The sequence below is a fragment of the Lepisosteus platostomus genome, chromosome 1 (genome assembly GCF_059453375.1).
Source record: "Lepisosteus platostomus isolate fLepPlt1 chromosome 1, fLepPlt1.hap1, whole genome shotgun sequence".
In the NCBI taxonomy this organism is placed as follows: domain Eukaryota; kingdom Metazoa; phylum Chordata; class Actinopteri; order Semionotiformes; family Lepisosteidae; genus Lepisosteus; species Lepisosteus platostomus.
In genome coordinates, this window is record NC_142611.1 from 44165421 (window position 1) to 44175237 (window position 9817).

Consider the following 9817-nt stretch of genomic DNA (forward strand, 5'->3'; position numbering starts at 1 on the left):
ATTTTAAATATATCTTCAAAACTTTAAATAAATACTAATTGTGTATTAGTTTGCAGGAAGATGTCAGGTTTAAGTGTATACCCCCACAGACATTGTGTCAAGTTCTTTTCACTTAGAGATTCACTGAAACATATGATTTGATCAGGGGTGCCAAAACTTGTATAATACAACCAGGCCCTGGATATTTGTTTATTTTTAGTGTATCTAAACCAGCATTAATTATACCTCTTCCAGTGTTCACACATTTTTTTAACCCATGTCTTTCTGCAGTATATAATGTTAATTTCTTACTTGGGTTAACACTTGAGTGAAGTATTCATTTAATACAGTAAATTAGCCATTTGCCTCACATCAGCTAAAGGTTTCCTATTTTGATCACTGATAGACTTCTTCCTTCACTGTTCTATCAGTGTGGTAATATAGCAGAAAATAATAATTTTGTCATTTAACTGACATGACAATGTTTTTTTCTTTATTGCCCTTTTTAACATTTTTTTTATTGTCCCACAATTTTACTCCAATTCTTTTAAGTGCGTTCTGTTCTTTATTAAATTATTTATCATTCTCATTCTAGCTTCCTTTCTCATTATAGTTTTTCTAATTGATCTATTTAACTGTTTACTACTTTTCAAGCCTTTAAATATTTAAGTTAGGATGAATCAAGTCTGCGGTTCAAGCGTAATATTTTTAACTGATGCCATAATTGCATACTGATTGATAGCTACTCTATCCCATTTAGCTCTAATTTCCTAAAATTGTAAACTTTTGTTTTTGATTTTACCTGTACTGTTTCAAAATACTTAAAAACAAACAATAATAAGATCAGAGATCTGTAATGTGTTCCTCCTCTCTTTTTTCCTTGCTGTATCTTGGTTGTTTGAATAAACTAAATATATACACATTGCTTCTACTAGTTCTTTGGATAAACTGACTTATTAGCTATATTTAGCATTTATGTTTTCCGCTGCTGACAATACTGTTGGTTTTTCCCCAGTTTTTTTTAAAATTATATTTCTCCCATGATAACCAGTCTCTTCCTTTACGCATGTATCCCATAATAAAGCAGTCTATTCAAACTTTATTATAGCCTGGGGAAAATTGGTTTATTATTGTATAAATATTATATAAAAGCACATTATAATTGATATCTGTATTTGGAGGGCTGTAGTATACATATACTGTACACCATGGGGATTCCAAGACCTTTGATCAATCTAGATTATGTTCATGTGCTGTGTACCAATTTTTGACTTATGTTGGCACATCAACACCTCTTCCTTTGCTCCTTTCTCTTCAAAATGCTGTGGATCCATTATTGCTATAATCATCACCATTACTCCCAAAATACATCACAATTGTATGCTAATGCGATAGCTACTGTTTCTTTTGTTGGTCTACTGTTACTCCTGAGGTATAAGTGTTACCTTGCCCTTTGACATTGTATTTCCCCTGTGTTCTCTTTTTTATTACCCTACTTTCTATGCATGTCCATTGAGGTTTTTCTTTGCATTTTATCCTCTAGCTGAGTGTGCTTTTTTGTATATAACTAATTTCTGGGTTTATGCTATGTTTCTCTCATGAATTTCTCTGTAAGCAAAAATGAACCAGTCAGCTTGAGTCTCTTGGAGCATCACTAAGGACAGTTCTGCCTCCTTAAACGTCTTCAATCATTTTTGTACACTAGACCAGTGACTTCCCATTGACACCCTTTTGGTTCTTGATGAACGTCATAACACGTTTGTGACCAAACACAATTTTCAATGCAAAACACTAACTGGAGCATCACTGTCCTTGATTGAGTATGAAGTCAGTTATACCCGCAATTCTTTTCTCATGATGTAAATGTCAGCAAATCCGCCATGGATATTTCCCTTTATACTGTATATTAAAAAGCTGTGCGTCTTCTGATAAACCATGTTTTATCGTAGGATTTGGATGCACCATTCCATCCACCTAATTCTTTTCATGTCATGTCAGCATAGATTTACAGTAATATGGAAGTGTATTATAACTTGTGTGTTTGCAGAGGATAGCTGTGTATTTTTCTTAAAGTAAGACAGCCTGCATTGATTTGAATCCAGTTTGGTCTGAGGTTTCAGTTTAATATTCTAAAATTTGTTAGTAACCTTTTTTTTTAACAAGAAGAGACCAGTGCACAGAATTCCTAACCAGTGTAGTTATTTATATTGATATTCACTGTACTGCAATATTCATAATACCCAATAACAATTAATTAAAGCATTTAAAGATATGCTATATTTCTTAACATGGGGGTTCTGCATTAGGCCTAAAGTGTTCACAAGGCAAACGATGGCCAATAATGTCTGTACTCTTGCATACAGTTCAAGTCCATACATTTTATCGCTGCAGGTACCGCTTTAAAAGTGGAAACATAGAGACCAATGGAGACAAGTTTTACAACACAACGGTGGAAGTGCTACCAGCTGATGTGAGTAAATTCCAGGTTATGAAACACAGATGAAAATAATACCAGATCAGTGGTTTTTGCTGCCAGTATAGATGTTTTTCAAACAACTCCGTACATATTCTCTTGGTTAAATATTCTGCAGGTTTAACATAAAGTTGAATTTATAAATTAAAACTATTTACTAGACGGTTTCATTTTAGGAAAGGGGATATTTCCCTAGAGCTGCCTGGTCCTGAGGGAATTTATAGTACTGTATAGCTTTGGGTAACTGTAACCTTACAATTCCTTAAGAAATATTTGGGGGGCCCCAGTTAGTATTATTACAAATGGGGACTACGAAAATAGAGAATATCAGAAAATGACTGAGCAGGTTAATCAGTAATTAAAATAAATAATCCTAACCTCCAAATTGTAAAGATACACCAAGAATATACAGTACCCTATATGTTGGTATAATTGGAGGCACCTGAGTTCTTTGTTCTCTGGCATGGCTTTGGAGAAAAATGTAGTAAGTCAGGCATGCTGGGTTAAACAATTATTTATGAATAATGATAATACAAACTCTAAGCGCACAACGACGACGACGACAACAACATACAAGTTACCCTATTTACAAACTTACAAACCAGGTGTCTTGAGATCTATGTCCTGATCAACCCCTGACTTCTACCAAGTTTTCAAACCCTATATGTTTCCCCACATGTTTCCCCACATGAACAGCCAGCAGCCATATCACCCTGCAACTCACAACTGGCAACCCACTGAAGCTAAGCAGGTGTGAGCCTGGTCAGTACCTGGACCTCCTGGGAAAAACTAAGGTTGCTGCTGGAAGAGGTGTTAGTGGGGCCAGCAGGGGGCGCTCACCCTGTGGTCCATGTGGGTCCTAATGCCCCAGTATAGTGATGGGGACACTATACTGTAAACAGGCGCCATCCTTTGGATGAGACGTAAAACCGAGGTCCTGACTCTCTGTGGTCATTAAAAATCCCAGGGCTCTTCTCGAAAAGAGTAGGGGTGTACCCCGGTGTCCTGGCCAAATTTCCAATTGGCCCTTACTAATCATGGCCTCCTAATAAACCCCCTCTATGAATTGGCTACATTACTCTGCTCTCCTCCCCACTGATAGCTGATGTGTGGTGAGCGTTCTGGCGCACTATGGCTGCCGTCGCATCATCCAGGTGGATGCTGCACATTGGTGGTGGTGGAGGGGAGTCCCCATTACCTGTAAAGCGCTTTGAGTGGAGTGTCCAGAAAAGCGCTATATAAGTGTAAGCAATTATTATTATTATTATTATATAACGCCCCTATATAAGGCCAACAGGTGAGATAAAGCTGCCTTCTAAACTGAATATGACTTATACTTATATCTCTCTGTAAATCGGGATGCTACAAAATTAACAGGAACCCCCGTCTCCCTATTCTTAAAAATGCATCCACTTGACTTACCAAGGGATTCTCTATAATAATAATAATAATAATTGCTTACACTTATATAGCGCTTTTTCTGGACACTCCACTCAAAGCGCTTTACAGGTAATGGGGACTCCCCTCCACCACCACCAATGTGCAGCATCCACCTGGATGATGCGACGGCAGCCATAGTGCGCCAGAACGCTCACCACACATCAGCTATCAGTGGGGAGGAGAGCAGAGTAATGAAGCCAATTCACAGAGGGGGATTGTTAGGAGGCCATGATTTATAACAGCCGATTTATAACAGCTATATAGGAGATCGGAGTTTCATAAAAACAACAGAATGGCAAGCTCTCTTACAAAAACTCAAACTCGAGTCTAACTCGAGTCAGAACAAGCGGCTTTTGCCTTCTGCCTTCTGCCTTCTCTTCTCTTCTCTCTCCCTCTGTGTTACTCTGTGCTATTTTATGCTGTGTTCCTGAGCTGTTGATGACACTTGATCATTTACCCAGAACTTAATTAACCAAAGTAAACCAGGGGATTCCTTTGATCAGTGTATCTTGGACCTAATACAACTCCGTAAACACGCCAGTTTCTTTCTTACTTTGAAGCTCCCAGAGAACTGTAAATGTTGATAATAGCCAAGTTTTATTGTCTCTAGATTTTTAAGATATTTGAGAAGTCACTTCTAGCATTGTAGCATAGTATGTAACAGTATCACTAAATGTTTCAGCAATGTTAGTAAATAAAGAATGGATTTTCATTTGTTGTGTAATTAAAAATGAGGAATGTTCATTCTTCTCAGCTACTAGTTCATTAGTTAATAAAGTAAACCTTATGTTTCTTTGTTTTGTTGAGTCTGTGTATTTGGATGGCAAAATGTTTCTATGATGTCTATGAGACCCCATAGGAGTATGGCTTTTTATGGTTTTGTTTAACCATTGGTACTTTTATTACCTATGCATAAATTTGTTTAGAATTTGCCTGAGCAAACCAGAGAATCACGCATTTCTAAAAACTGCATTTGACTTTTTTAATTTGTCTCTCACTATTTGTATTTTACAAATTTCTTTAGTCGTGGATAATGTTTTCATGAGACATGAGAATGAGGGCCTCCTGTTGTCCTGACCTTAACTTTACATTTTGTAGGGGAGTTGAATAAGACCCTGTCATTTTAACAGTTAAATTCCTATTGTTTTTGTTTACAGGCTTCAGTTGGGTACAAAATGCAAAAAGGAGAGATGTCTAAATATGAACAAACCAAAGATGGCTTTTTTAGGATAGGTAATTCCTTTGTGTTTTACACATGACACCTGCATGGAAAATACTGTATGAGACTATACATCAAAGTAGGTCAAAGGCATAATGCAATACATTGAAAAAGAAAAGCATAAAGCAGAACACAGAACACATAACAACTGAATGAATTAGTTGCTCAATTAGTAATTTAATTACAGGTATTCATGTATTTTGTACAAATTCAGATTTTGGGTGACCTGTAAGACTAATTGAATTGGCACTATGCAAGACCAGGTTTACAGATGCTATTTTAAAGAAGTAACACTTTAAAGTGTCCTATAATTACTTATTGATTTTCACAATGAAGTTCTTCAGTAACTTTAATGAATACATTTTAAAATAATCAATGGCTTCAATTAATTTATTTTCTGAAAAGTTATCAGATTACAGCCTGCTCAAATTTATAGTTTTAGAATTGGCCATGTAAAGGCTTTATTCAGTAGGTGCTTCTATTCAATTCTGTACTTCAAACAGCCTGTTATATAACGTGGCTTCCCCACTATAGAAACCTCTAGTTCACTTTTCTTCCTTATTCATCTTACTTCTTTCTCTTTCTTTATGTTAACAGGTGCCTTTGTGAATGGAATAGCTGAAGGAGAGATTGACCCTGAATTTAACAAAATTTCTGCCATTCGGTTGTTCATCCATAGTGACTCAGATGTCTGGGTACTTCTCAGTGAGGTAAGGGTGTTTACTGTACAAGATGTAAAAAAATGTTCAAAACCCACGGTGGGTCTTCGAGCCAGAAGATGCAGGACAAAATATTCTGAGATAAGTGTACTAATTTAAACCATTGCAATGTTCAGTGGATAAAGTACAGTATATCTTTTTTTAAAAATGTGAGTCTGCTGTGGAGTAATTTTCTGTTATGTATTCTCCTGAGTGTAAAAGCACGTTCTATGTTTGAGTTTGAACTATACCAAGATTAAGAATCCTAGATAAACAGGGGTAGAGACAAGATGTATGGTAATCAAGGGACATGTATTGGAATTTTCAAGAAAATGGCTGCAGGAATAATTAAAAGCCCAGAGGCTGTGATTACACTGGGCCTGCGCTGGGTAGCTATCTCTAGCAGTGCTTTTAATATACTGTACCATTGTCGGTTTATTACTGGAAGTATTGTCTACAAATTCTTGCCAAGAAGGTAGACAGGTTTTTACACATGGTTGTCCATGATTTAAGTGAAAAATGAATGCAATAATTTCTCAATATCAGTGCTTATACAACTTTAGCTGCAATATTGCAAGATGAGAAACATTTTCAAATTTTTGCGCTGGATAATTTTGCTCACGCCAGTTATTACTGACTAATTCTGCCCAGTGTCATTTTCTTCTTGAAACCAGGAAGAGCTTGGAAAGCAGAAGGGAGGTCCATAAGATTTCCTTTTTTATAATAACGTGTTGACAAATGACATGTGCATATTCAGATATTTCTTTGCAATGATGGTAATTAGGTATCACACTCTTAAAGAATTCATTGGTATAGTTCTGGAAACTATTTGGTTGAGTGAATTAAGTGACTTGACCTGTGTTTATTTGACAGATATGCATTAAAGTTTAACAATGAAAGGAGTGTGAACTGCTGGGGAACAAGCTAAGGATTCTTTAACGGTACCAGAATTCTGGAGCACCAGCAGCTGGTTTAAGGGCAACACCTAGTGGACGAAACGGGCAAAAGAGACTTCCATCTGCAGCTACATCGGCAAGAGAAGCTTGGTGTCTAAATGGGGAACAGCCACTGTTTCAACTTCACAAAAGCAGTGTTTAAAGGAAATTAAAAGTAACTACCTAGATATGACACATTTATTATTGTGTTGTGTCCATTTAATTCCCATTATTTCTAAAGCCTACTAAACCATTGTCATTCAATAGATCTCATGTTATGCCCATAAAAATAAATCGATTTAAAGGGCTGAATATTTTTTTCCTTAAGACCATTAGCAACAGGGAAAATATTTTTTTTACAGTCAAAAATACGGTAGAGAGAGCTCTGATATTTGCTGTGGGGATTATTTATTCTTGATATTATTAATGCAAATATTTGCAAGTATAGTTTTATTTCTTTGTTCTGCAATCTTATTTTCAAGATAGTTGAACTGAAGATACAGGTGACTCATTCACCTTCAAGTTAAACGTGATTTGAATCAATTTTTCAATTTTGAATCCAATTTGAAGCAAATGATTTTGTGATTTTCTTTTCAAGCAAGGTGTGAGGTAGTGAGATATGGCTTTGAGAGAACACCTGTTAATGGGGAAAAACCTATAGAATGAGACACACCTGATCTGACTGAGTAGCTTCTATTCAAAGGAAGTATAACTCCTTTCCCATGTGAGGGTAATAAATTCTAGTTAATGCAATCGGATCAGTTGAACTTCACGGTACAGTTTTTTTAATTAACATGAGAGTTTAGTCTTGGGTCAATAAGAGGAATGGATGCACATCCACATTTCCCTAAAAAAGCAACATACTGTACACACCACGGAAATAAAAACAGAAACATGTGAATGATGTGACATATACATTCTGGATAAAGATTTAGTTTACCAAACTTTAAAAGAAGAGCAAAAGGATGTGTTTTGTCTGACCTCTAGACTGGTTCTTGTTACTTTTTACAATAAAGACAAAGTTCAAAAGAATGTATTGTCTGGTTTGTCTTTCCGGGTCCCATAGGTTAAAGTCTCGTGGCTTTGTGTGTTTTAGGTACCAAAGGCTAAATATGTTTTTATTTCTGTAATATTTAGTGTCATTGCATCCTCCTTTTTACTGTACCTTAAACTTCTTAGTCAAACATTAGTTTCTTAGAGATAGATATCTACATACAGTGACAATCAAAAGTATTCACCCACCTTGAACTTTTTCACATTTTATTGTGTTACTAAATGCAGTCATTATGTCTCTATTTAACTGGAGTTTTGTGCCAATCAATGGCAAAAAATATCATATCAAAGTGACAAGTGAAAAGGGAGGTGAATACTTTTGATAGCCACTGTAAATGCAATTATTAATTACAAAAACAAAGCAACAACACTTATTATAATTAAGCATTTAAAACAACTTCAATAACTCTTAAAATGACTCTGAATTGTTTATTTAAATGAATCATTTGAATACTGAAAACAATATGAAAATTCATTTAAAGACTTTGCTTTAGGCTTTGGTGCTCTGATGCTTCTGGCTTAAGTTTGTCTTAGCACGCTGATCATCTTCTGGACACTATAAGATTCCAGTGAACAGCAACATCATAATCACTTACCTGATGTTTAAAATTCCTACCACCCAATATACTGTATACAATACAGTGCCTTGCAAAAGTATTCCGACCATTCCTGTGGTCTCCCATTTTGTGAAATTAAAAACAAAAAGATGAAAATGCATTATTTTCTTATTTTTTAGCTTATTTTATATAAAACCTGATCAAACACAAAACATCTGACAAAAGACAGAAAAAAATAAAGAGAAAAAAACTGGAATAGGTTGTTGGCATTTGTAGCTGGACCAGTGAACTCAATAGATTATGGAAGCACCCTTGACAGCAATTACAGCCACAAGTCTCTATACCATCTTTACACAATCGATTGGTGTAATATGTGCCCAATCTTTTAGGCAGATTTGCTCTCTCAGGTTGCTTGATGATCACTTTGCGATGGACGTTTTCGGGTCTTTCCACAGATTCTCAGTAGAATTCTAGTCAGAACTTTGACTGGACCACTCGATGACATCCACTTTCTTTGTCAATTACTCCACTGAATATTTTGGGTCATTCTCTTACTTAAAAGTGAATTTCCAACCCAGTCCAGTTTTACTCAAGCAGAATTTCCTATACCTTATACTGTAATAGTAATTATTATTCCATACACTTATGTAGCGCTTTACAGGTAATGAGGACTCCCCTCCATCACCACCAATGTGCAGCATCCACTTGGATGATGTGACAGCAGCCATAGTCTGCCAGTACGCTCACCACACACCAGCTATCAGTGGGGAGGAGAACAGAGTGATGAAGCCAGTTCATATATGAGGATTATTAGGAGGGCATGATAGGTAAGGGCCAATGGGTAATTTGGCCCAGATGTTGGGGTGACACCCCTACTCTTTTCAAGAAACGCCCCTGGATTTTTAATGACCACAGAGAATCAGGACCTCAGTTTTACATCTCATCACTATACTGGGACATTAGGTCCCACACAGGCTGCAGGGTGAGCACCCTCTACTGGCCCCAATAACCTCTTCCAGCAGCTACCTTAGCTTTTCCCAGGAGGTCTCCCATTCAGGAAGCAGCCAGGCTCACGCCTGCTGAGCTTCAGTGGGTTGTCAGGTATGAGTTGCAGGGTGATATGGCTGCCGACTATTCTGTACATCGCTCCATCCATGTCCAGTCTGGACAAGCTCTCGCAGCTGCCCTATAACTGCTAGCCCCATGCTTAACAGAAGAGATTGTATTGAGTGTGTGGTGCGCTGTGTTGTTTGCAGTAGACCTAAAATTTTGCATTTAGACCAGAATGTTCCCGGTTTGTTCCAATTGACCAAATTTGGCCACGTCTGCAGCATCACCACAACTGCTTATGCTTTTCCGTAAATCCCATGCAGGTTAGGTGATTTTTCACCACCATCAATAACAGCTTACTTATTGCCAGCTTTGCCTCGTGGACATTTTCTCCCATATTTGATCACTGTACT

General features: G+C 36.8%; 1 protein-coding gene across 3 annotated transcripts in view; it reads left to right on the top strand.

Annotated features, from left to right (window-relative positions):
* LOC148677994 (alpha-1,3-mannosyl-glycoprotein 4-beta-N-acetylglucosaminyltransferase B-like) overlaps positions 1 to 7773 on the top strand; it is a 37899-nt gene extending 30126 nt beyond the window's left edge. For all 3 annotated transcript variants that reach the window (XM_088629719.1, XM_088629701.1, XM_088629709.1), the window contains 4 exons: positions 2371 to 2449; positions 5050 to 5125; positions 5709 to 5821; positions 6683 to 7773. In XM_088629719.1, coding sequence (XP_088485845.1) covers positions 2371 to 2449; positions 5050 to 5125; positions 5709 to 5821; positions 6683 to 6700 — 286 coding nt within the window. In that variant the 3' untranslated portion in view covers positions 6701 to 7773. The remainder of the gene's footprint in view (positions 1 to 2370; positions 2450 to 5049; positions 5126 to 5708; positions 5822 to 6682) is intronic.
* The last annotated feature ends 2044 nt before the right edge of the window (positions 7774 to 9817 follow it).